This window comes from Oncorhynchus kisutch, linkage group LG18 (assembly GCF_002021735.2).
Source record: "Oncorhynchus kisutch isolate 150728-3 linkage group LG18, Okis_V2, whole genome shotgun sequence".
NCBI classification, from domain to species: domain Eukaryota; kingdom Metazoa; phylum Chordata; class Actinopteri; order Salmoniformes; family Salmonidae; genus Oncorhynchus; species Oncorhynchus kisutch.
The window spans coordinates 28,832,252-28,859,870 of record NC_034191.2 but is presented as its reverse complement, the minus strand read 5'-3'; the positions used below and the strand labels follow the sequence as shown (position 1 = coordinate 28,859,870).

At 41.5% G+C, this 27,619-nt stretch overlaps 2 protein-coding genes across 10 annotated transcripts; one reads left to right on the top strand and one right to left on the bottom strand.

The window, feature by feature from the left end:
• Positions 1-337: 337 nt before the first annotated feature.
• Positions 338-7,760, top strand: LOC109909694 (adenine phosphoribosyltransferase). Of its 2 annotated transcripts, none has more exons than XR_004203901.1 (5): positions 338-512; positions 5,981-6,040; positions 6,539-6,685; positions 7,196-7,291; positions 7,466-7,760. XR_004203901.1 is itself a non-coding variant. In XM_031795269.1 (5 exons), the coding sequence occupies exons 2-4, from the start codon at positions 6,044-6,046 to the stop codon at positions 7,270-7,272; spliced, it is 255 nt and encodes an 84-aa protein (XP_031651129.1). In that variant the 5' UTR covers positions 338-512; positions 5,981-6,043; the 3' UTR covers positions 7,273-7,291; positions 7,466-7,760. The 2 variants fall into 2 exon arrangements, 1 of the variants encoding a protein (XP_031651129.1); XM_031795269.1 differs by having other exon boundaries at positions 5,981-6,074.
• Positions 7,761-11,448: 3,688 nt separating this feature from the next.
• LOC109909113 (ras-related protein Rab-34) lies at positions 11,449-27,369 on the bottom strand. 8 transcript variants are annotated; one of them, XM_031795741.1, is made up of 13 exons: positions 26,765-27,369; positions 23,734-25,157; positions 18,303-22,997; positions 17,494-17,597; positions 16,299-16,390; positions 16,090-16,158; positions 15,790-15,891; positions 15,635-15,699; positions 15,449-15,500; positions 15,258-15,339; positions 14,763-14,853; positions 14,509-14,616; positions 11,449-12,540 (listed from the first exon to the last, which is right to left on the bottom strand). In XM_031795741.1, the coding sequence occupies exons 3-13, from the start codon at positions 18,397-18,399 to the stop codon at positions 12,473-12,475; spliced, it is 930 nt and encodes a 309-aa protein (XP_031651601.1). In that variant the 5' UTR covers positions 18,400-22,997; positions 23,734-25,157; positions 26,765-27,369; the 3' UTR covers positions 11,449-12,472. The 8 variants fall into 8 exon arrangements, with proteins under 8 accessions (XP_031651601.1, XP_031651602.1, XP_020363632.1 ...); XM_031795742.1 differs by having other exon boundaries at positions 16,090-16,155; positions 18,056-22,997; positions 26,765-27,368; XM_020508040.2 differs by having other exon boundaries at positions 11,669-12,540; positions 16,090-16,155; positions 26,765-27,368.
• Positions 27,370-27,619: the final 250 nt, after the last annotated feature.

The window sequence follows — 27,619 nt, the reverse complement described above, 5'->3', positions numbered from 1 at the left end:
TGCTCCAATTGTGTATTTAAATTAACTAAAGAGACTACATGTGAATTTTGATTCTGCAAACTGAAATGTGTCTTGACATTGATTTAAACTGGATTATGACTTTTCATTCAGGTTGCATTACTTTAAAAAAATATATATTAGAAATGTTGCAATAACAATATCAGGGTCTAGCGCTAATGATAATGAGTAGAGCTCTGTTAAGGCCTCCATGTTAGTATGTACTCTGTGGCATGGTCTACACATTGGCACACTCCATGGAACCTGATATGGGTTGCCAGGTCAGCAGACAGATTCACAGCCCAGGCTCCTCTGCCTCTTTAACTGTGTGGACTGTTACTACAAATGGACGCGTTGGCTGTTCCAACAGACAGGGGGAAAGGCTGGTACCTTTCCCTAATGGCACCAAACACCAGAGGACCAACTTTTGCCTGGTTGGACCCATCAAGACTCTACTGTAATTTCCAGGTTCTAGTGATATACCTTTAATTTCCTGGTCCATTTGTCCAAAGAAGGTGAGAGTGAGTGTTGAGTGGCTTTTAGCAGTTGTATTTCACATTTCTGGGTCAACAAATGTTTGGGATGTATTCCCCAGGAGAGTACTTTTGCCTTTCAAGAGGGATTAAAAGATGATGTGGTAACTGAACAATACAGTGGGTATCCTAAGTATTCACTCTCCTTGGATTTCTTCACATTTCATTGTGTTACCAAGTGGGATTTAAGATGGATTTGTCCTTTTTTTTGTCAACGATCTAGCCAAAACATTCTGTCATATCAAAGTAGAAGAAATATTTGAACATTTTATAAAGATTAATGAAAAATATAACACTAATACTGTATACCTTGATTAGATTAACCCCCCTGAGTCAATACATGTTAGAAACCCCGTTGGTAGTGATTACAGGCGGAAGTCTTCTTTGCACACTTGGATTGTGCAACTCATTATTATTTAAACAATTCTAGCTCTGTCAAGGTGTTGCGGATCATGGCTAGACAGCAATTTTCACGTCTTGCCATAGATTTTCAATTAGATTTAAATCACAACTGTAACTTGGACACTCAGGAACACTGTCTTCTTGGTAAGCAACTCCATTGTTGATTTGGCCTTGTGTTGTAATTTATTGTCCTGCTGGAAGGTAAATTCCTCTCCCAGAGTCTGGTATAAAGCAGACTGAAGCAGGTTTTCCTCTAGGATTTTGCCAGTGCTTAGCTCCATCCTGTTTCTTTTTACCCTGAACAACTAGCCAGTCCTTGCTGATTTCAAGCATACCCATACCATGATGCAGCCAATGCCATGCTTGAACATAAGGAGGCAGTTACTCAGTGATGTGTTGCGTTTGCCACAAACATAAGGCTTTGCATTTAGGCCAAAAAGTGTATTCCTTTTCCGTGTTTTTTGAAGTATTACTTTAGTGCCTTGTTGCATATGCACAGGATGTACATTGTTGAATATTTTTATTCTGTACATTTGTATTCTTATTTTTAACTCTGTAATTTAGGTCATTATTGCGGAGTCACTACAATGTTGTTGTTGATCTATCCTCAGTTTTCTCCCATCACAGCCATTGAACTCTATAACTGTTTTAAAATGACCAATGACCTCATAGTGACATCCCTGAGCATTTTTCCTTCCTGTCCTGCAGCTTAGTTCAGAATGACGACTGTATTTTTGATGTCTGGGTGGTTTAATACATAAATCAACAGCATAATTATTAACTTGACCACGCTTAAAGATATATTCAATGTATGATTTGTTATTGTTAACCATCCACCAAGCACTGCCCTTCTTTATGAGGCTTTAGAAAAGCTCCCTGGTCTTTGTAGTTGAATCTGTGCTTGAAATGCAATACTTCACTGAGGAACCTTACAGATTAAATGTATGGGGGGCATAGGAAAGGGTAGCCATTCATAAATCATGTCAACCCCTATTATTTCACATCCCGAGTAGCGCAGCGGTCTAAGGCACCATGCTTGAGGCATCACTACAGACCCGGGTTTGATCCCAGGCTGTGTCACAGCCGACCATGACCGGGAGACCCATGAGGCGGCGCATAATTGGCCCAGCATCATCCGGGTTAGGGGAGGGTTTGGCCGGCTGAGATTTTCCTTGTCCCATCCCACTCTAGCGACTCCTTGTGGCGGGCCGGGAGCCTGCAAGCTGATTTCGGTCACCAGTTGGAAGGTGTTTCCTCTGAGACATTGGTCCGGCTGGCGTCTGGGTTAAGCAAGCATTGTGTCAAGAGGCAGTGTGGCTTGGTACTGTAGGGTCATGTTTCAGAGGACACATGGCCCTCGACGTTCGCCTCTCCGGAGTCCATAGTGGTGTTGCAGCGATGGGACAAGATGGTAACAACCAATTGGATATCATAAAATTGAGGAGCAAAAGGGGTAAAAGTTTTTTTTTAAACATGTTTTGTTATATATATGTATATATTATTTCACACAGAGTGAGTCCCTGTAAATTATTATGTGATTTGTCAAGCCAAATGTTACTCCTGAACTAATTTAGACTTGCCTAAACAAAGGGGTGAATACTTATGCAACAACTATACACTCATCGGCCAGTTTATTAGGGACACCCATAGAGTATCAAATCAAATCAAATTTTATTTGTCACATACACATGGTTAGCAGATGTTAATGCGAGTGTAGCGAAATGCTTGTGTTTCTAGTTCTGACAATGCAGTAATAACCAACGAGTAATCTAACCTAACAATTCCACAACTGCTACCTTATACATACAAGTGTAAAGGGATAAAGAATATGTACATAAAGATATATGAATGAGTGATGGTACAGAACGGCATAGGCAAGATGGTAGATGGTATCGAGTACAGTATTTTCATATGAGATGAGTAATGTAGGGTATGTAAACAAAGTGGCATAGTTTAAAGTGGCTAGTGATACATGTATTACATAAAGATGCAGTAGATGATATAGAGTACAGTATATGCATATTCATATGAGATGAGTAATGTAGGGTATGTAAACATTATATTATGTGGCATTGTTTAAAGTGGCTAGTGATACATTTTTTACATCAATTACCATCAATTTCCATTATTAAAATGGCTGGAGTTGAGTCAGTATGTTGGCAGTAGCCATTCAATGTTAGTGGTGTCTGTTTAACAGTCTGATGGCCTTGAGATAGAAGCTGTTTTTCAGTCTCTAGGTCCCTGCTGTGATGCACCTGTACTGACCTCGCCTTCTGGATGATAGCGGGGTAAACAGGCAGTGGCTCGGGTGGTTGTTGTCCTTGAAGATCTTTATGGCCTTCCTGTGACATCGGGTGGTGTAGGTGTCCTGGAGGGCAGGTAGTTTGCCCTCGGTGATGCGTTGTGCAGACCTCACTACCCTCTGGAGAGCCTTACGGTTGTGGGTAGAGCAGTTGCCGTACCAGGCGGTGATACAGCCCGACAGGTCGCTCTCGATTGTGCATCTGTAGGAGTTTGTGAGTGCTTTTGGTGACAAGCCACGCAGTCGTGCGTGAACAGGGAGTACAGGAGAGGGCTCAGAAAGCACCCTTGTGGGGCCCCAGCGTTGAGGATCAGCAGGGTGGAGATGTTGTTACCTACCCTCACCACCTGGGGGCGGCCCGTCAGGAAGTCCAGTACCCAGTTGTACTACAGGGCGGGGTCGAGACCCAGGGCCTCGAGCTTGATGACGAGTTTGGAGGGTACTATGGTGTTAAATGCTGAGCTGTAGTCGATGAACAGTATTCTCACATAGGTATTCCTCTGGTCCAGATGGGTTAGGGCAGTGTGCAGTGTGGTTGCAATTGCGTCGTCTGTGGACCTATTGGGGCGGTAAGCAAGTTGGTGGATCTAGGGTGTCAGGTAGGGTGGAGGTGATATGGTCCTTGACTAGTCTCTCAAAGCACTTCATAATGACGGAAGTGAGTGCTACGGGGCGGTAGTCGTTTAGCTCAGTTACCTTAGCTTTCTTGGGAACAGGATTAATGGTGGCCCTCTTGAAGCATGTAGGAACAGCAGACTGGGATAAGGATTGATTGAATATGTCCGTAAACACACCAGCCAGCTGGTCTGCGCATGCTCTGAGGACGCGGCTGGTGATGCCGTCTGGGCCTGCAGCCTTGCAAGGGTTAACACGTTTAAACATTTTACTCATGTTGGCTGCAGTGAAGGAGAGTCCGCAGGTTTTGGTAGCGGCTGTGTCAGTGGCACTGTATTGTCCTCAAAGCGAGCAAAATAGTTATTTAGTCTGTCTGGGAGCAAGACATCCTGGTCCGCGACGGGGCTGGATTTCTTTTTGTAATCCGTGATTGACCCTGCCACATACCTCTTGTGTATGAGCCGTTGAATTGCGACACTACTTGGTCTCTATACTGACGCTTAGCTTGTTTGATTGCCTTGCGGAGGGAAAAGCTACACTGTTTGTATTCGGTCATGTTTCCGGTCACCTTGCCCTGGTTAAAAGCAGTGGTTCATGCTTTCAGTTTTTCCCGAATGCTGCCATCAATCCACGGTTTCTGTTTTGGGAATGTTTTAATCGTTGCTGTGGGTATAACATCGTCAATGCACTTTCTAATGAACTCGCTCACCGAATCAGCGTATTCGTCAATGTTGTTGTTGGACGCAATGCGGAACATATCCCAGTCCACGTGATCGAAGCAGTCTTGAAGCGTGGAATCAGATTGGTTGGACCAGCGTTGAACAGACCTGAGCACGGGAGCTTCTTGTTTTAGTCTCTGTCTGTAGGCTGGAAGCAACAAAATGGAGTCGTGGTCAGCTTTTCCAAAAGGAGGGCAGGGGAGGGCCTTATATGCGTGCGGAAGTTAGAATAACAATGATACAGGGTTTTACCAGCCCTGGTTGCGCAATCGATATGCTGATAGAATTTAGGGAGTCTTGTTTTCAGATTAGCCTTGTTAAAGCTACAATGAATGCAGCCTTAGGATATGTGGTTTCCAGTTTACATAGAGTCAAATAAAGTTAGTTCAGGGCCATCGATGTGTCTGCTTGGGGGAGAATATATACGGCTGTGATTATAATCGAAGAGAATTCCCTTGGTAGATAATGTGGTCGACATTTGATTGTGAGGAATTCTAAATCAGGTGAACAGAAGGACTTGAGTTGCTGTATGTTTTTTATGATCACACCACGTCTTGTTAATCATAAGGCATACCCCCCCGCCCCTCTTCTTACCAAAAAGATACTTGTTTCTGTCGGCGCGATGCGTGAAGAAACCAGCTGGCTGCACCGACTCCGATAGAGTCTCTTGAGTGAGCTATGTTTCTGTGAAGCAAAGAACGTTACAGTCTCTGATGTCTCTCTGGAAGGCAAACCTTGCTTGGATTTCATCTACCTTGTTGTCAAGAGACTGGACATTGGCGAGTAGTATGGTCGGGAGTGGTGCGCGATGTGCCTGTCTCCAGAGCCTGACCAGAAGACCGCTTCGTCTGCCCCTTTTACGACGTCGTTGTTTTGGGTCGCCGGCTGGGATCCGATCCATTGTCCTGGGTGGAAGGCAGAACACAGGATCCGCTTCGGGAAAGTCATATTCCTGGTCGTAATGATGGTGAGTTGACGTTGCTCTTATATTCAGTAGTTCCTCCCGGCTGTATGTAATGAAACCTAAGATTACCTGGGGTACAAATGTAAGATATAACAACACGTAAAAAGAAAAATACTGCATAGTTTCCTATTTTATTATTAATTAGTAAAAATGTATAGAATTTTCTTTTCAATTTGACATTATGGAGTATGTTGTGTAGATCAATGAGAAAAATTGCAATTAAATCTATTTCAATCCCACTTTGTAAAGGAAACAAAATACGAAGAAATCCAAGGGGGGTGAATACTTATGATACCCACTGTACAACTTATAACTATAACAAATTTCCCCTGCAGTATACAAAATGTTTATTTTGTCCAGTGCATATACGTAAAGATACTGTAAGGAAACCCATAGCAGTCCGGGTGGTCCATCTGGTTCATTCTGGTTTATTTTGTCTCTAATCCAGGCCCTGTCAGATTGTGTGAAGGACCTTCTCTATCCATTCCAGAAGGAGGCCATTGACCTGGTAATGGGTATAGATGCAATGGGATTCATCCTCGGTAAACAACCAGTCAATAATGTTTTAGGAAAACACACAATCTCAACCAATCTGCTCATGTGTTGTTGCTGAAGTGTGGCTCTATGCTACTTACTTGATACTCATTTAATTTCATATCCAGCAAGCTCCACTGAAAGGGCAGGAAACCTAACCCCCTTGGCAATGATACTTAATTTAGGGGTAGTACACATAGGTCCTGCTTGGAGAATTGCGTCACCAAGGACACACTTTAAGAGTACGATATCACACCATGCAATTCAAAATAAAAGCCTTGCTAAATCAATCACAGTATGTGTGAAATGGATCTGTATGGATTTATCTATATGGAATGCTGCTGTCACTTCAATCACTTCAATTTCTTCTGAGAGAAAATTGATTGGTGAAATGAACTCACAATCTCATCAATACAATAACAGTGTATCTGTGCTGTTTCTAAGATGTCATTTTTATCTTGGTGGTTTTCAGGATCGGCTGTGGCCACCACCCTTGGAAAGGGCTTTCTGGCTATCTGCAAAGGAGGACACCTGCGCATACAAACCCAGAGCCAAGAGTACAGTGACTACTCAGACAGAGAGAAGATGGTGGAGGTTCGCCTGGATGTGTTAAGGCCAGGTGAGTCACCATCACAGTCTGACAGGATAGCTTTCCTTGGTGAATAAGTCACAATTTTGAGTCTATGGCCAATGAACGGACACCACTCGTCTAAGGTTTCAAGAGTCCTGCCTTGTTTGTAGAATCTTGAGGTGAAGGATAAAGAGACATACTCATTAACATGAATGTAGCAATGGACAACATACAGTGTGATAGACGAGCTCAATGAACCCACAAGCAAAGAGGCAGTATGGCCTGTTTTGGCTCTGACTTTGTATTTGTTTCAATGAATGCAACCATGGCCTCATTCCCTCCAGACATAACCACTCTTATTTCCTGTGACATAATGCCCTCTAGTGTTGGTGCAGGAACCAAGGGCCCTACTCTGTATAGCAAATATTTAAGGAAACATTTGCCCTTCAAGGTGATTCTCTAAATGTGTTTTGTACTGTATCTCAGTAGGACTGCCAGTGTTAGGGTGCCATTTGGGACACAACCACAACCACTAGTTGGTCTGTCTCTGTGCTTCAGGGCTCCAGGTGCTGATAGTGGACCAGTGGATAGAGACCGGAGGAACCATGAAGGCTGCTATCAAACTGGTGGAGTGACAGGGAGCGACTGTTGTAGGTCAGTGTGTAATCACAGTGCCAGACAATGTGTCTCATTGTAGGTAGGCTAGACTTGATTTAACTTGTTGTATCACTGAGAAGTGCAAAAAATATATACTTTAATCACAACGGTATACTTTAAAGTTTTCTTCTACCTTAATTATTATCAAGTAAAAGTAATGCATATTTGCAGGTGTTGCTGCTGTGGCCATTGAGAACAGCGAGGGAGTGACCAGTCCCATGATCGCCACGGTAAGCACGGGGAGTTGGCTCAGGTCTCCAACCTGACTCTGCCACACTTCCCGTGTGCCCCCCAAAAAAATTTTGGGGGGCGGCTGCCTCTCGGGCTTCCTTGCCAGCCGTGTTCCCTCGTATCGCCGGTTCCCTTTTCCTGCGGCCTCCGCTCTCCTGGCTGTTCCCATGGGAGGCGATCCCTTCCAGGCAGGATCTCCTCCCATGTGTATGATCCCTTGCCGTCTAGAATGTCCTCCCATGTCCAGTCCTCTTTTCCACGCTGCTTGGTCCTTTGGTGGTGGGTAGTTCTGTAACGGCCGTTGGTGGAAGAAGGTGAGGACCAAGGTGCAGCGTGGTACGTCTTAATCTTTTATTAGTTGAACTGAACACTGAATTGCAAAACAACAAAGAGAACAACCGAAACAGTTCTGTCTGGTGCAGACACAAAAACAGATAGCAACTACCAACAAGAACCCAGTGGGAAAAAGCTACCTAACTATGGTTCTCAATCAGAGACAACGATAGACAGCTGCCTCTGATTGAGAACCACACCCGGCCAAACACACAGAAATAGAAACACATAGAAAAAGAACATAGAATTCCCACCCCAACTCACGCCCTGACCAAACCAAAATAGAGACATAAAAAGGATCTCTAAGGTCAGGGCGTGATAGTTTGTTAGGATTTTAAAAAATATGTAATGTAAGCATAGCCCATTACATTACCTCAGTCTTCTGAAAACCTAACCCTGGGATTTAAAAAATTACCCAAAATGTAATGCCAAATATGTACAGAATGGCCTTCCAGGAGGTGTTGACTGTTTCTAAATAGTCCAGTCTCAGTCCTGACTTAAATCTGTTTAAAGAAAAACAAGACAATGTTTGAATATTGCTGTCCATCAATGATTCCCAACCAAATTTACTGAGCTTGAGCAATTTTGACAAAAACAATGGATATACAGTATGTTACCCTAAGGTAAGGTTGGTAGAATCTTATTAAAAATGATTTACATCTGTAATAGCTGTCAAAGGTGCTTCCATCAAGTACACTCAGCAACAACAACAAAAACGTCCCTTTTCAGGAGCATGTCTTTCGTAAAAATCCAAATAACTTCACAGATCTTCATTGTAAACGGTTTAAACACTGTTTCCCATGTTCAATGAACCATAAACAATTAATGAACATACACCTGTGGAACGGTCGCTAAGACTGAGGGCTTTGTAGGCCTGTTGTAAGGCAGGTCCTCACCAGACATCAGCGGCAACAACGTCACCTATAGGCACGAACCCACCATCGCTGGACCAGACAGGACTGGCAAAAAGTGCTCTTCACTGATGAGTCACGGTTTTGTCTTACATGGGGTGATGGTCTGATTCACATTTATCGTCGAAGGAATGAGCGTTACACCGAGGTCTGTACTCTGGAGCGGGATCGATTTGGAGGTGGAGGGTCCGTCATGGTCTGGGGCAGTGTGTCACAGCATCATCGGACTGAGCTTGTTGTCAGCATGACAATGCCATCAGCCATACTGCTCATTCTGCATGTCATTTCCTGCAAGACAGGAATGTCAGTGTTCTGCTATGGCCAGCAAAGAGCCCAGATCTCAATCCCATTGAGCACGTCTGGGATCTGTTGGATCGGAGGGTGAGGGCTAGGGCCATTCCCCCAAGAAATGTCCGGGAACTTGCAGGTGCCTTGGTGGAAGAATGGGGTAACATCTCACAGCAAGAACTGGCAAATCTGGTGCAGTCCATTAGGAGGAAATGCACTGCAGTACTTAATGCAGCTGGTGGCCACACCAGATACTGACTGTTACTTTGAGTTTGACGCCCCCTTTTTTCAGGGACACATTATTCAATTTCTGTTAGTCACATGTCTGTGGAACTTGTTCAGTTTATGTCTCAGTTGTTGAATCTTATGTTCAAACAAATATTTACACATGTTACATTTGCTGAAAATAAACGCAGTGGACAGTGAGAGGACGTTTCCTTTTTTTTGAGTTTATTAACATACAGTATGCAATCAATGCAGATTTGACACCAATGCTCCTTATAGGACACATCACTGCACTCTAAACTCCTGTAAACTGGTCATCTCTGTATACCCGTCGCAAGACCACTGGTTGATGTTTATTTATAAAACCCTCACTCCCCCTATCTGTGACACCTACTGCAGCCCTCTTCCTCCACATACAACACCCATTCTGTCAGTCACATTCTGTTACAGGTGTAATGAGTATGATGGGAGACAGAGTGCTGGTTTCAAGCGCAGGGCACAGCAGGTGTTTGTTTAATAAAGGACGACAGGAGAAGGCAGGTACCATGATCCAGGGAAGGTCAAACACAGGGAATCTAAAAAGGTAACAGTACAGGCAGGGGGAAAGGCTAATAACATAGTCCGGGAGATCAGGCAAGAGGTTGATGACAGGAAATCTGATAGGCAAAAGTATAGGCAGGGAATAGGCAAAAACGTTGTTAGTGAGGACAGCCAAAAACTACGACACACGGGAGGACTAATATGTCCATAAACAGCACTCCGACTAGACTGTGGACAAAATCAAACAATATCTCACAATGATGGGGTGCAATGAACTAAACTAAATAGTGTGTGTAAATGACATACAGGTGTGTGAACAGGTGATTAGAATTCAGGTGATTGGGATCTGGATAGTGAGGTGCGTTCAGGGGATCTATGTGTTTGAGAGTGTGAGCTGAAAAGTGAGCTGTGTTCATAGGATCTATGTGTTTGAGAGTGTGAGATGGAAGCAGACATTATAAAAGGTCCCCAAAGAACACACATGTCACGGTCGTCCTCCTCTTCATCTGAAGAGGAGAGGCGAGAAGGATCGGAGGACCAAAATGCGGCGTGATATGTGTTCATGTTGAATGTTTAATTAAAGAAAGAACTGAACACTGAAACACTATACAAAAACAGTAAACAAAATGACAACCGTGAAGCTAATGCGAGCTGCGCTGAAACAAGCCATCAACATAGACAATCACCCACCAACAAACAGTGCAACCCAGGCTACCTAAGTATGATTCTCAATCAGAGACAACTAATGACACCTGCCTCTGATTGAGAACCATACTAGGCCGAAACATAGAAATCCCAAATCATAGAAAATCAAACATAGACTGCCCACCCAACTCACGCCCTGACCATACTAAATCAATACAAAACAAAGGAAAATAAAGGTCAGAACGTGACAACACATCCCTGGGTCGCTCTTCTTTTCAGTTCACTGCAGCTAGTGACTGGATCAAGCTGCAAACACTCAAACTGGACAGTTTTATCTCAATCTCTTTATTTAAAGACTCAATCATGGACACTCTTACTGACAGTTGTAGCTGCTTTACGTGATGAATTGTTGTCTCTACCTTCTTGCCCTTTGTTGTCTGTGCCCAATAATGTTTGTATCATGTTTTGTACTGCTGCCATGTTGTGTTGTCATGTGTTGCTGCTTAGCTATGTTGTTGTCTTAGGTCTCTCTATAGGTGGTGTTGTGTTGTGTGTTTTGTCCTATATATACTGTATACCTATTTTTTTCATATATTTTTTTAATCCCAGCCCCTGTAATAAGATTTTGTTCTTTTTATTTTACCTTTATTTAACTAGGCAGGTCAGTTAAGAACAAATTCTTATTTTCAATGACAACCTAGGAACACTAACCACTAAGCTACCTTGCCGTTCTTAACTGACTAGCCTAGTTAAATAAAGGTTAAATACAACAACAATCCTAATGTTGTAATGTTGTATTTCTTAGTCATTTATGTGGAGTAGGTCGTGTAGATTGACAGGAAAAAATATTTAATTGAATAAATGTTTTGTATTTGTATTTTAAGGAAGCAAAATGTGAAGATTGTGCAAAGGGTGTGTAGACTTTCACTAGCGACCTTATGTATTATTGTTTCATATTAAGAGGCCCTGGCTAATATGACAAACAGTTATAAAACATAATTTAATTACAGATTAGTGACTCATCCTATATAGGACTTTTAATAATAACTTTGAATTAGTCTAATTAAAGGTAAACAGCAGTTTGATTTGATACAGAGCAGTGATTTTAAAGCTTATATCTATATTATAGAGCTACGTGTAGTAGTTTTTGATACACAGTATATCTTTATAGAGTCAAAACTTACTTCTGCAATTAAACATATTAGAAAGAAAACGTAAATAATCTTTATTGTCTAAAAGGACAACTAGACATATGTATGCACATTTCACTCTGATTATGATATTCAACTAGAGGGATAGTATAAGATCAGTCATTCAAATATCGCATATAATTCAAAATGAATAATTCTCAGTTATATTATTGTCTCTAACGTAGATGAGGTACATCTGACTAATACACATCTCTCATACTGTATGAACGCCTCTGTGCTGCTAAAAATAGGACTATCCAAACAATGAAATCATACTCCTTAGCTAGCATAATATAACCTCCCAGGGTGGAGTCATGAGTTTCCATCTATGCTATAGTTACAAATTGTGCAAAAAACATATAGCATGCAAACAACACTAGACAAAACACTGTAAAAACTCTAATAGGCCTAATGGTGGTGTCTTAAAAATATCCATATTAGGTATTTGAAGACATCCATGATTGTCCATACTCCATAGCCATTTAAGCAGTGACGTGATAATCTGTCAACACTCAAAAACTGGAATTGTACAGTATGGAGTGCAATGTCATAGAGGAAATTCTATTCCGAAACTATAGATAGGCAAAAATAAGCCAAACACCACAGGAATCTACATCCAACCAAGGAGCTGTTCTTTCTGGGCCAGTAGAAATGAAAATCAAATGCCTGTGGAAGCAAAAGTCTCTGTCCCGTCTGCTAGCTCTCACTGCAAATTCCATGTGTCTGGGAGTGGTCCATGGTTCTCAGTTTCTCTTCTGAGTAAATTATGCTTTTTGCTTTGGTACCTTTTAACTGTAGAAGTCATGTGTTTGTCTTCATTGACAACAGTTTGACTGTTTCTTCTTTGATGTTGCATACACGTTGTTTGAATTACTGTTAATTTCTGAAACAGACAAATAAACTTGCATGAAAAAAGGCTCTTATGTGTTTCTTATGTTACTCATTCAAGGGCCTGTCTGTAACCTAGTCAGGGTTAACATGGCGAGAGAAGTGATGTTATTAATGTTACATACAGTGGCTTGCGAAAGTATTCACCCCCTTGGCATTTTTCCTATTTTGTTGCTTTACAACCTGGAATTACAATTTTTTGGGGGGGTTGTAATCATTTGATTTACACAACATTCTTACCACTTTGAAGATACTAAATATTTTTTATTGTGATACAAACAAGAAATAAGACAAAAAAAAACAGAAAACTTGAGGTGATTGTCACCTCACCAAAGTCAATACTTTGTAGAGCCACCTTCTTTTTTTTTTTTAACCAGGCAAGTCAGTTAAGAACACATTCTTATTTTCAATGACAGCCTGGGAACAGTGGGTTAACTGCCTGTTCAGGGGCAGAACGACAGATTTGTACCTTGTCAGCTCAGGGGTTTGAACTCGCAACCTTCTGGTTACTAGTCCAACGCTCTAACCACTAGGCTACGCTTTTGCAGCAATTACAGCTGCAAGTCTCTTGGGTATGTCTCTACAAGCTTGGCACCTCTACCCACTGGGATTTTTGCCCATTCTTCAAGGCAAAACTGCTCCTGCTCCTTCAAGTTGGATGGGTTTTGCTGGTGTACAGCAATCTTTAAGTCATACCACAGATTCTCAATTGGATTGAGGTCTGGGCTTTGACGAGGCCATTCCAAGACATTTAAATGTTTTCCCTTAAACCACTTGAGTGTTGCTTTAGCAGTATGCTTAGGCTCATTGTCCTGCTGGAAGGTGAACCTCCGTCCCAGTCTCAAATCTCTGGATGACTGAAACAGGTTTCCCTCAAGAATTTCCCTGTATTTAGCGCCCTCCATCATTCCTTTAATTCTGACCAGTTTCCCAGTCCCTGCCGAAGAAAAACATCCCCCACAGCATGATGCTGCCACCACCATGCTTCACTGTGGGAATGATGTTCTCGGGTGATGAGAGGTGTTGTGTTTGAGCCAGACATAGCGTTTTTCTTGACGGCCAAAAAGCTCAATTTTACTCTCATCTGACCCAGAGTACCTTCTTCCATATGTTTGGGGAGTCTCCCACATGCCTTTTGGCGAACATCAAACGTGTTTGCACATTTTTTTCTTTAAGCAATGGCTTTTTTCTGGCCACTCTTTAGTAAAGCCCAGCTCTGTGGAGTGTACGGCTTAAAGTGATCCTATGGACAGATGCTCCAATCTCCGCTGTGGAGCTTTGCAGCTCCTTCAGGGTTATCTTTGGTCTCTTTGTTGCCTCTCTGATTAATGCCCTCCTTGCCGTGAGTTTTGGTCCGTGAGTTTTGGTGGGCGGCTCTCTCTTGGCAGGTTTGTTGTGGTGTCATATTCTTTCCATTTTTAAATAATGGATTTAATGGTGCTCCGTGGGATGTTCAAAGTTTCTGATATTTTTTTATTACCCAACCCTGATCTGTACTTCTCTACAACTTTGTCCCTGACCTGTTTGGAGAGCTCCATGGTCTTCATAGTGCCGCTTTCTTGGTGGTGCCCCTTGCTTAGTGGTGTTGCAGACTCTTTGGCCTTTCAGAACAGGTGTATATATACTGAGATCATGTGACACTTAGATTGCACACGGGTGGACTTTATTTAACTAATTATGTGACTTCTGAAGGTAATTGGTTGCACCAGATCTTATTTAGAGGCTTAATAGCAAATGGTGTGAATACATATGCTAGCACCACTTTTCCGTTTCTTATTTGAAGTATTTTTATTTCACTTCAACAAGTTTTGTGTATGTCCATTACATGAAATCCAAATAAAAATGTATTTAAATTACAGGTTGTAATGCAACAAAATAGGATAAACACCAAGCTGATGAATACTTTTGCAAGGCACTGTAACGCTTGTTTCTATATTTTAACAGTGTATAGCTGTATACTCACTGATAACGTCCCCAATGTGCCTTGATCCACTCTTCTCTAGCTCTGCCAGAACGTTGGCCTCAAATGCCAATGATGCAATACGGAAGAAAAATTCCCTCACATTTTCCCCTACAACAAAAATAGTCACATTTGTTCCGTAGATGTTTAAACAATTAGTTTATGATAATTGATAATACCGCCTTACAAACAAGTAGGCTGCATCCTATCATATTGCTACCAATCTCAACATTGATTTGATGTATTAGCCCACCCACCAGTCAATGATGACAAGGCCCAATATTCTGCTTTGATTTCCTCAGCCAGTTCGATGGCATCCTGTTCAATCTGAGAGTACTGAGCAGGAGACTGAGGAAATAGCATAGAGAAGAGGAAAATACAAACCCAATAGAAAAAAACATAATGTATAATAATAATATACAGTATTCCATGCATTTTATACAGAATCTTTTTCAATATCTTAGTATCCAGTATATAGTCTGAAATTTGACTTCTGGAAAAATGCATTCCTGTGGTACGGTGTTTAATAAGACATGGATACTTGATGCCGTTGGCCTTTATCCCCCCAAACAATCCAGATTTGACATTCCCCTAAAGCAACAACATACCACTGGAACAGAGGTGAATACTGGGACAGTGGTTAATAAGTGGCTAAGTTGTATCCTCATCATGAAGTATGATTTTGAAATGGAGAGACTAAAACGGATCAATTGTGCCTCTGAAGAATGTATATCAAAAGAGTAAACACATACACTTAGGTCTTTCTTTGTGCCCACCAGGAAAAGCTGGACATTGGTAGGATCATTCTCCTTCAAGGCATCTTCAAGCCACTGCCTGTGGATAAACGCAGTGACATTCAAATATGTTAAATAGAGTTTACAGAGCACACATGCAGCTGAAATGCACATCCATAGTCATGTCAGGTGATTCTAATGTATTTTACCTTGCATGGCCCAAAGATGCCACATCATTTACATCGAACACAATAACAATAGCTGGAAAACAAAATTTACTTTATTAGTAAACTCAAACCTCATCACATCTGTCCCTAAGAACATGGCAACATGTTATAGGTCATAATGAATGATGTGGAAACATAAAAACTGTTCAAAAGAGAAACTCCCCTTACTCTGAGCTCCCCTGTAGTATGTGGAAGCAATACACTTGAACCTCTCCTGCCCTGCAGTGTCCCACCTGTAGAGGAGAAAGATATTGGTGAGTGAAGGAACACAGGTTAGCTCTGGGGATTAATACTGTAGAACAGACCAGTAGAAAGAGACTCACAACTGTAAGCTGAAAGGCACCCCCAACACTTCAAACCGCTCCATCTCAAAGTCAACGCCAATGGTCGCCTTGTAGTTCTTGTCAAATACATCCTTGCAAAACCTAATGATAAAAGCGTGAAATATTAGGAAAATTGGCTGACAATCTGTACTTACAAACAACCTAGAAAAAATACAACCTGCTGTATTCAAGTTTGCTGTACGCTGTGCATTCCATCTGGTTATTGATTTACCAAAACTGCCCAGTTGACTCATACTGCAATCAAATACTACGCATCAGCAGTATCCAAGCTTTGCTTACCTATTAATCAGACATGTTTTTCCCACAGCCAGGTCACCAACCACTATGACCTTAGCAATTTTAAACCTACTGGAGGAGAAGGAGACTTTTACAGAGAGACAATCAAAGACCCCAATGAGACACAACATACCACCCTCATCCCCATAATGCCATAAGGTATATATCTAACCTGTATATCTTGAACATGAAATGTTTTGTGGCCTACCCACCCTACTGTGCCAGTGCGTTGCTCCTGGCAGGCAGTCTTCACTTTGGAGTTGAACTCATCTTTAGTGTGCACAGCAGCCTTCTTACTGTAAAACTAGATTAGAACATAATGAACACAGCTTTATGAGATTGGTGGCTTGGTAACACTTTACTTGACACCCAGTGTCATAGCACATTATGACATGGCCATAACCATGTCATAATGTGTCATAACAGCTGACATAACCTGTCATAACACGGTCATGACCCATATATTTACACCTGTTGTGACATATGTTGCATTATTTTATGGCTGGTTATGACACCTACATAAGCGTGTCAAAACTCACATTTATTCAAATTAGTTTTTGCCATGCCAAGACATTTCCTTTCGTTTGAAAGTTTGTTTCTTAAATCCTTAGTTTCGTTGATGTTGTAATGAATTCTTCAGTCATGTTTTTTTCATAATATTTTTAATAACTTGTAGAAAATGCACTTTATGACACTGTCAAGAAGCATTATGACCATCATAATCATATAAGGCAGATAGGCCTATCACGTACTGTACATGCCCTTATGTCAGTTATTAGTCTAAAAGGGGGTGTCGGGTCTTGCTCCTGAAATCACCTCCTGCATTCATCCCACTCATCAGCAACAGAACATTGGGGTAGGTGAATGTCTGACATCAACGTGTGCGCAATTACAATGGTCATTTAATATGGTCAATTGCAAAAAAACGTATATAACATAAACATACTGTTGACACATAGGCTATGGTGTAATAGAATGTTTGCCTTGTGTGGTAGGTTTTGTGGGTTTTGACACTCTTATGTAGGTGTCATAACCAGCCCTAAAATAACACAATATGTCACAACAGGTCTAAATATTGTCATGATAGTGTTATGACCATATTATTACAGGTTATGACAAGTTATGTCAGCTCTTATGACATGTTATGACATGGTTATGACCATATTATTACAGGCTATGACAAGTTATGTCAGCTCTTATGACATGTTATGACATGGTTATGACCATATTATTACAGGTTATGACAAGTTATGCCAGCTCTTATGACATGTTATGACATGGTTATGACCATGTCATAACGTGTTATGATGCTGAGTGTCAAGTAAAGTGTTACCGGTGGCTTTGCAAGCTCAGACAAGGTTAACACATTCAAATTATTGTTTTACTGCTAGCATGTAAGATGCTTACCTGAGGAAGCTGGGCAATGATGCGGTCCCTTCGAACAGGAGGCAGCACACTCATGGATGGCACCCGGACAGACATTAGGCCAAGATAACAGTGATCAGAGAGACCTACAGGGTAAAAAAAAACAAATAAGGGGGGAGAGAGAGAGATTTAGGTTTTATTAACATGAAAATGATGAGCAAGAGTAGCCTATGCCACGTGGTATGACAAGCCACTACATGATTAGCCTATGAGTCAGTCAGTAGCCAGTAACTCCTACATTCTGGAGATGATCCACTAATCTCTATTTTAATCCTATTGTTCTGTGCAAAAAGACAAATATTTACTGGAAGCTGTGTACAACAATATAGCTAATTCATATTGAACCGAGAATAGATTGTAAAAAATAGTCTTGCTGCTTTTTTATAATTGTAATCATGCTCTCCAAGAACCAAAACACGGGGACACATTGAAACATGACCTCCCAAGATGTTTAAACAAAACCGAAGTTTTGTCTACAAAGGCTAAATAAAAAAGCTGCTAACTGGAACAGAGTCCAAGCGGGGATGTCACTGGACTTACATACCTTGTAACGGGTCGGGATGGAGTTCTTTCGTCACGGAGCAGTAACCGTTTTTCAGTCAATAAAAACAATGCTTTGACTTTTAGTTTGGTTTCTAGATTTGAGGATTTCACATAAATTAACCCCAATCTTTCCAAAACACTCACCGTATTTGCTTACACCAAATAGACTCGATCTACGGAAGTGAGTGGGGAAAAACGTAGTCTGCAAATGATTTCGTTTTTTAGGCGGACCACTGACTCTGACTCACCTCCAGGTTCTAGTTGGAATTTGGGAAGTATGTTCAGCGCGGGTCGAGTCCCCCTGGCGGCAGATATCATTGGACACAGTGTAGCACAAACAGGCATTTTTTTTGCAACATTGTTTATTATACAGAATCATGTAGGCTACAATCCAACATTATAGTCATTGGCACCCTACTCCGATGATAGAACGCTGGGTTTTCTGACCTTTGATAATCACTGTAGACCTACGTTGCTTTGCCACTTTTTCTATATTCTATGGTCATCGACACTTCCTGTCTCGTGGATACAGGGAGGTAACTGTTGTCTTACCAGTAGTAGCCAATGGAAAATTACAATTAGGCAGGATTTTAACTCAAAATCTTGCAAAATACAGTACATTTAGTTTTGAAGCTTCATTTCTGGAGGTGGTCTATTCGTCTTGCATTTGCACCAGCATTCATAAACTATTTAGTTCAGCCTTTCTTAAAGTGAGTCGCGGACCTGTTAATGGTGGGTCGCGACGAGTGAGAGTAAATGTATAATTATTTCATTAATTATTGGAATTGATTTAGCCAAGTGCATCTGCGCTCTCTGTTCGGTGAGCTCTCTGCTTAATCTTAAACAGGAGGTCTTTGCTCAGTTTGTCAGCTGCGCGGGTGTGCTTCGCGGTTTACCGGATCTTTTTTTCTGCCGTATTCTTGAAGATCACTCCGCGACACACACGATGCAGCGCTGTGGTTCAGCAGCAGATGATGCGCTGTCTGCCATCGACTTGTCAGTCCCACACGCCATCACTCACCGTTGTCATCAAATGGACCCATAGCTACAAGTTCTGACTTACTGAGCTCAATTGTCATGAAACGCATATACAGCGATGCATTTCTTTCTCTTTCATACAAACGTATAACGAAGAGCGCCCACAATGTGTTTTGTGTGTGGAAGGGCTTAGTAATGAGTCTCTTCACGAACAAATTAATAAAATGACACGTCTTGACCATACATTCACAGCATGATGGTAAACTGGGAGTTATTTCAAAACGGCATAACGTAAATTCACGTAAGCCTTGGTCCGTACAATTGCCCTTATTTTAGCGCCCTAAAAACGTAATACTTCCAGATCAACTGTAATGTCAATACCATTGTAAAGCACAATTTCTCCCCTTTCCAACAGAATCAATTACATGACCTAAACGCTGCCCGTTTCTGCATAATTCAAGCAGGCAATGAGCCCGTCGGGTCTTTTTTAAAATGGCGGGTGGGGAAGCGAAACTAATGTGTGATAGTGAGAAGGAGAGATGTGTGGGAAAATGGCTTTTTTTCCACTGATCTGTCCAACTTATCACCTTATCGCCTCTAAAATGTAAATATAACACTATAAAGAGTTTATATAATGTGTCATTACATACCTATTTGAATGTTTGTGTCAAATTTGAATCGGGTTTTTAGGGCGGTGTTAAAGTGATCTTCGAAGTAAACAGCGGCTTTGAGAATGATGATCGCATGCAATGATTACGAAAAAAATGACTAGGTATCCCCCTTACCCCCTTCACTGTCCATTTCTTGTTTTTAAAGGATGATAGAAGTGCTACACCTGGTGGAGAGAGGCTGTAAGACAGAATTAGTTGCCTTATGCGTGCTGTACGTTACGACATGAGACATCAAGATGTAACGGAGGGTCCGTTTTTTCAACTTTTCTCCAATACTATAGAGCCATTACCATTTCGATCAACGCTTGAATGGAAACCTAGTTCACACCCCCGATTTTGACGTCAACACACTCGCTACAGTCCCATTAGTTTTCTTTGTAGCCTCATTTGAATGTTGCGGTTGCGCACATTTGTACTGAATGAGGTGAGTTTACATTAATGCTTCAGGAAACAGTGCTTCGACAGTGGAAAAGTAAGTTAGCTAGTAAGCTATTGCTGTCATTTTATAACAGGTGGTGGATGATAAGCAGAAATAAGGGAGTACTAACTAACTCTCATAGTAGTAGATGTGAGTTTCTCTTTCAAACAATCCGCTGGCCTTGTACACAGCTAATAGCCAACATTCGCCAAAGCAAGCTAGCTACTGAGAGTGTAACCCTAGTAACGGTACAGATGAAGATGAAAGATGATAAGGCCAGTACATCTTACTGTATAAATTATTGTTGAAAACTACTCTAGGTTGGAACTGTTGCTGTTAAAATACAATAATAATTGTTATTCTTAACTGAAATTAACTGATTGAAGCAAAATGCTTTTGAGGCAAACACAGTTCTGGGTTGCTCATCTACAGCAGGAAGCGGTCTCCTGACTGACTGAGAAAGCAATATATGTATATGTTCTGGGCCAGTTTGTCACCACATATAGTTGAAGTCGGAAGTTTACATACACTTAGGTTGGAGTCATTAAAACTCGTTTTAGTTCAAGCTTGATCGCAAATGGGTCTTCCAAATGGACAATGACCCCAAGCATACATCCAAAGTCGTGGAAAAGTGGCTTAAGGACAACAGAGTCTAGGTATTTGTATGGGCCATCTCAAAGCCCTGACCTCAATCCCACAGAAGATGGGTGGGCGGAACTGAAAAAGCATGTGCGGAACTGAAAAAGCATGTGCGAGCAAGGAGGCCTACAAACCTGACTCAGTTACACCAGCTCTGTCAGAAGGAATGGGCCAAACTACACACAACTTATTGTGGGAAGCTTGTTGAAGGCGACCCAAAACCTTTGACCCAAATTAAACAATTTAAAGGAAATGCTACCAAATACTAATTGAGTGTATGTAAACTTCTGGGAACGTGATGAAATAAATAAAAGCTGAAATATATAATTCTCTATAATATTATTCTGACATTTCACATTCTCAAAATAAAAGTGGTGATCCTAACTGACCTAAGACAGGGAATTTTTACTCCGATTAAATGTCAGAAATGGTGAAAAAACTAGTTTAAATGTATTTGGCTAAGGTGTAAAATTCCGACTTCTACTGGAACTATACACTAGTTTTATTTGCAAAAATATAAGATTGCCTACTTCACCAATCATTTTCTTTCATTTTCAGCATCAGACCCGCCTCATTCACACTTGAAACATTGTTGCGTTTAATATGTTAAATTACTCTTTGTTACCATATGACCCCAAAGTGATAATCTGTTCTTGCAATTTGTAGTCTATGGCATTTCAAAATTACACAACTTCATCTAAACTACTTCATGAAAAATGTACTACTTTTACAAAGTAACTTTAGTTACATAAACTATATTTTTCTTAAGGGTAGCTTTAGTCCACCTTAACTTCTTCTAATGTGAAGTAATTGGTATCTTCTCCAACATTGCATCTATAAACATACTGTACGGGCTATCTAGGGAAGGTTGTTGAGAAGGAACTGTGGTATAGGCACTACTATAACTTACCAAAACCCATTGCTAACCCATCCTCTGGACCTGTCGGTTTTGGTTTGGTTCACTTTGATAAATAATTCAAAGATAAATATAAGTGATTCTTGTAACCTCAAGAAAATGTAGACCTGGCAGTACATTCAGCTACTTTCAACGGGATACATGCATTTCACTATGTTAGATTTATGGAATGAATGGTCGCTGTTGTAAGAATGCTGGTCAACCACGTATTGGTGTTGACCTGTTGAGACCAAGCAGGGAAGATTGAAAGTTTGTTACAATGTCAAAAATATTGACTGTACTATAGTTATGAATAGTATATACTGTATATATAACAAAATCCTATTAGTGGAAATTTCAATAAAACTATGTTGCTAAGCTACAGCTGACAGAGTTTGTGGGGTGGGATGTACAACACCAAGGTGATGCCCGATATATCTTTGGCAGTTTGTTTCTCTACTGTATATATTCACAAAATCATGTTAAATGTATAAGTATTTTTTCTGTTAAAGAGCATTCCACATGAATCACATATATTTATTTGAAATATAATAATGTATTAGCCATGATCAGAAGCAAAAGTGGCACAGTATCCTGGAGGTAAGTTAGTAGGATTCTCCCAGCCAGTGTGAATGGACCAGTCTCTAACTCTATGCTGCCCTGTTTGGGTGTCTGTGAGAGATCTTTAGCCACAGTGGGCATAATCATCAGTAGAGAAGCATCACTATAGGGAATGTACCACTGTCCCCATCCTTTCCTGGCTGCCTCTCACTACAACACGAGCTGTTGAGAGACAGAGCTCTGTTATGGTTGTTGTTGTGAAGACACAGCTTGACAATGCAACCTGATGAGACGTCTTGATGAGGAATGATATCAGTAAGCGAACAAAACAAAAGGCAAACACAACCGCCAGTTTACAGCCATGTCGCTCTCGGTGTCATTCAGTGAGGAACTTTTTGATGTTGTTGTTATGGGTGCCATTTAGCGCCATGCTAGGCCTGCTCCGGGGGAAGAAGTCGGCACGGAGAAGACGATAAAAGTAGATCAGGATCATGGTGTTCATGAGGGTCATGGTAATGAGGAAGTAGCCTCCTTTGTCCATCCAGGAGTAGTTCTGGACGATGTAATACGTGAGGTAGAACTGTGCGCTGAGGCGGAAGACGACATATGTGAAGACGTTGAGGAACTTGTTGATTTGGTACAGAGGGGACGACTGCTGTGAGGCTAGCTTCAGCATTAGCCTCAAATGCAGGGTGACACTGTTAACCTCCACAAAGAGAGCCACCACAGCACCTGCCACGTAGAGGTGCGAGTACAGAGAATACAGGAAGCACCAGAGCACCTGAGGAAGGGAAGGACAGAGAGAAAGGGGTTAATAATATATACCAATGGCACTCTGCCACCTTACAGCAGTAAGGCTATTGGGATACTGTAATCTTTGCAATAGTAAAACTGGGGAGAAAACTATTTATATAGAATTTATTGAATATATTGTATGATTAATGGATCGCCAGAAAACACTATCAACCAACTAGGGGTCTTTAGGTGTTCCAGTATGTGCCATGTTAGAGAGAAGTTGGGACATACATGCCCACTGACTGATCAGAGACACAGGGAAGCGCAGCTCAGTGTGTGCCTCTGATCAGTGGCAAGATGCACTGTGTTCAACACAACACAGATCCCCCCCACACAATGGTGGGTGTTGTTCCCCTGCAGGGGACAGGCACACAGGAGCATTCATTTAGAATAGGCCCTCGCTGTGGCACCTTTAAAATTCCACCACTGATATATTAAAATCCCCCAAGGTGGAGTGCGATATCTCTTAGCACCATACAATATTAAAATTCCTTCACAGCTCACATTGTTTCACTTCCATAGGAGTGAATTGAAACAAAGTGTGAGCGCAGCGATCAGTCTGGTTTCACAAGGCCATAAAACAACATTTAAATACGGTGTATCTAACCTTCAGACACAATCTACCAGTGGCTGCTATAACAATTTACCTATGGTCTCTTTTAAAAAATTATCTTACCAGGTAGTAGGTACAAACTGAAACAATAAAAAGTCAATTATCTTACCAGGACATGATGAATTAAGAACTCCCAGGATCCTCTTGCGTGTCCAGTTAGGATGATGTCACCTGCATCCTGAACAAAGTATCCTGTCAAAAGAGAGTAAAAATCTATGCTTCAGTCTCTGTAGGCCTTTTGGAGTTCCCTAAATCAAATTGTATTCATCACATAAACAGGTGTAGACTAACAGTGAAATGCTTCATTATGGGCCCTTCAAAAAAATTCTGAGAAAGAAAATGGAGAAACAATAGAAAAGTAAAACGTGTAATAAAAAATACACAATGAGTAACGATAACTTGGCTATATACTGTACATGGAGTATCAGTACCAAGTCAACGTGCAGATATATTAGATAGCTCTTAGATACAATATCTAATCTTAGGCCACGTTCCAATGTGCATACCAGCATACCCATTTGAGTGCATGCCCAATACATTGCTTCAATCCAAATTCTATGCAGTGTAGATATTGGAACAGAGCCTGAGATTCTATTTCTATGGATTACTTATCAAGGTCCAAACAACGGATGAAGGCCATCAAAATGGTTGATAACAGTGGTACCAGAAAGAAATGGTTAGGACTTCCCTGTCCTATGTACATCAGTGTAGAGAAATATATTGAACTGTACTGGCATAGTCCATCCTAGTTATCATATGTATTACACTTGATAGGCAAACACAGAGAAACCACTTTAGACTGGATTTCAAAATGAGTGTTGTGTGAACCTCTATACATGCCAAACTGTCTCAATGGAACGGAAGGTTTGTGGTTGTCAGGCTGGCTCTCCTTAGACCTGCATGCATGAGAGACACACGGAATAATAACACCCAACACTAGTCACATCTTGTCATCACATCTTTCAGCAGTGCTCTTGACTGCTGGGTCTTTAGGGGATTAGTTTTGGTGCCCAGAGCGATCTGAGGGTGTGGCCCATCCCCTATTTGAGCCCGGTGAGATGGGCGGATCTGCATTGTTCATTCTCTCAACCTGGTTGCCACTTAAATGTGGGAGAGTATCTAGTTTCCCAGGATATACCAGCTTTTACTAGAAAAAGGGGATGGAGGGGGATAGTATAGTGTGTTCTGTGTGAGCAAGTGCTCCGAATTCATTCCATGCCTTTGAACTTGTTTTTTTGATTTGATCAAGCCAGACTGAAGCCTTTATAATAAAGCTCAACATTGGAGTGAGAGTCTCAAAATAGCATGTTTACAGATTCTCCACGATGAACCCTACTCTCCCATGCCAGTGGTGGTCAATGTTCATAGTTCAATAAAGGTGAACTGGGAATGAATGAACTATTTCACACACAGCTCTTTTAGCAGCCATCTTAAAGGGGTAGTGACTGACCTGATGAGATGCAGATGAGTATGTAGGCTGGGGCCGTGTAGAAGGAGTGAATGTTGGTTGCCATCTCAGGCCAGATGAATACACTGGAGAGGACAGGGATACATGGTTATGGACAGTTAGGTCTGACATCTTCTCATTCAGATGCACATGGCTCTCTCCTGTAGCACATGGTTTCCCAAACTCAGTCCTGGGGCCTCTCCTGAGTGTAAAAACCAAAACATGCATCTAGGGGAGGCCCCAGGACCAAGTTTGGGAAACCCTCCTGACTAAGCACACACTTAGTATCACTATCTGGTAACATATTCTCCTGCTTCTTTATGAGATGATACATGCCTTAACAAGGTCTATAGCAAAGTCTATGGTAAGACATAACATTCCCTTGTTATTGAGTAACCTGGTGCTTTCTAGCAGGACAGGGTAAACATGTGTATGGCAATAATCAGTGAACTACATGAACAGCTTGTCCAAGCAGCTTGTTGAATATAGCTGCTTTCACTTTCTTATGAAACAACGGTTGATACATCTATTAGTACACTATATTGTATAGCCTGCCAATGTATGTATGTGTTGTAGTCAGCTAGCTATACAAGTAGCATAGCTATATGTAAAAAAAAAAATAAAAAAAAATGAAATGTATACTTGTACTACAAAAACAATGTGTGTAACAATTAAATAACAGCTTTTACGACAGTCTAGCCAGCAGGTTTTTCCAGTTCACCTACTTGCTCTCTTTGAAAAGCTTATGATTGAATCGTAAAAAATAAAAATAAAATGTCTATGGCGTGACACTAAGGTAGGCTAATTGACTTGAGTGGATTCTCATTTTTCTAATGTCAAAACAGATGTGCTTTCTAAACTGCCACAATCTGATTAAGGCGCCATTGTTGCTGACTCAATATTTGGCTAACCTCTGACACATATTGATAGTTATTAACTACAAAGGGGAACATTTACTGCCCTAATCAGCTACTCTAAACTCCAAGCATGACATTAACACATCATCACCATGCTCATCTAGACCACAGCCTGTCGTTTTCAAATGGTAACAAATTAGTGATAGTGGGCAGATTAAGCAAGGAGGTGGTCAGAGCCAAGCACGAGCTAACGAGATCCCACTGGTGTGTTCTAGCATACATTTGCATATTTCCATTAGGGAATGCTTTCTCTGTGAAGTGCGTGTGTGCAATAACTCAATTAGCCTTTGCACTCATAATTAGCACAATTTCTAAAACCTTTGGTAAAGTCTACAAAACTCAGTCCACTCTGTTCGTAACAGATTCTAGTTTTGTGAACAGAAAACTGTAGAGATCAAATGTTTCATCAATGAGAAAATTTGCACAATGTCGGACAAAATCCATCTCATTCCATCTTCCATATTTGGTAGTGAGTGAAAACGCCAAGCGGATGCTTCACATTTATACATTTGGTGAAATATCTGTCTCATTGTTCGATCTGTGGTATTGCAGAGCTCAACAAGTATTTATTTCCCGAGGATGCCATTTTGTAAACTGTACTGTGGTATTTAACTCCCCACTTGAGAATGCTTTAGTCTCCCCACTCCTTCCCCTGTCTCCCCCATCTCCCCCGCCAGTGAATGTTACTGCTCTGCACCACACACCCTTAAATAACACAACATCATGTGGATCCACTATGAATGAACAATGGTGTCCCAGTGCAGAGAGTGACTCACCAGGTCACAGCCCAAGTCCCTGTCAGGAGGGAGTGGACCATAGAGACCGAGAGGTTCCTCCACTTCCAGGAGCGGAAGTCATCCACCGCCACCACTTTGGGCACAGGCAGGTTCTGTAGTAGTCGGTGGGCCACCCGGAACATCAGAGCGCACACCAACACAGACAGTCCAGGGTGCCGCTGCAACACAGGAAGCAAGGCCTCCATTTTCTTCTCCTATCCCTCTCTCTCTTTTTACCCTCTTCTTCCTTGTTCTTCGTCTGTTTCACGTCAGCTGCTTATCGGCTCTTCTCACACCTCCACGGTCCGTTGGCGAGTACGTGTGAGGGGAGATTTCTCCTCAGGACAGTCACAGCTCCAGGTGTTTGAAGGGAGTCAATGTTCTAGATATTGTATTTCCCCCTTGTGCTTTCAGAACAACTCACAGAGAATAGGTGCAGCTTGTCTCACGTTTCACACTTCCTAGGCTCAGAGGGAGGCAAGCTAGGGCTCCCTTAAACAGCTCATTCCAATTCCACAGATTTGTTCTCCCTCTCGTAGTGTGTTGCCACTCAACCAGTCTGTTTGTGTCTGACTGTGACTAGAGGGAAGGGGGAGTGGTGTGGGTGGTGGCCTACTTCCAGAAAACCAGAGAATCAAGGGAGGGGCCACTCATCTTACTTCACAACACACAAACAAGAAGATTGAACTATATGACAGGGCTAAAAACATTATCAGGGTATATATTGTTAACTTACTATGAAACAATGTTCTTTGTTTCTATGGAAAATTATCACCATCACAGATCAGGCTGTATAAAATGTGAATTTATGAGGTTTGATACAAAGAAGGAATTTCTCAACTTCAATTGAATTTG

Excerpts from the sequence above, each read along its gene's own strand:
- LOC109909694 (XM_031795269.1), top strand. The coding sequence starts at position 6,044 with ATGGGTATAGATGCAATGGGATTCATCCTCG. Across the intron at positions 6,075-6,538 it reads TGCAATGGGATTCATCCTCG|GATCGGCTGTGGCCACCACC; the intron begins GTAAACAACCAG and ends GGTGGTTTTCAG. Across the intron at positions 6,686-7,195 it reads CCTGGATGTGTTAAGGCCAG|GGCTCCAGGTGCTGATAGTG; the intron begins GTGAGTCACCAT and ends TCTGTGCTTCAG.
- LOC109909113 (XM_031795741.1), bottom strand. The coding sequence starts at position 18,399 with ATGCCTGTTTGTGCTACACTGTGTCCAATGATATCTGCCGCCAGGGGG. Across the intron at positions 14,617-14,762 it reads GGCCTTGTCATCATTGACTG|GGGAAAATGTGAGGGAATTT; the intron begins GTGGGTGGGCTA and ends TTTTTGTTGTAG. Across the intron at positions 12,541-14,508 it reads GCACATTGGGGACGTTATCA|AAATTAACAGTAATTCAAAC; the intron begins GTGAGTATACAG and ends TGTCTGTTTCAG.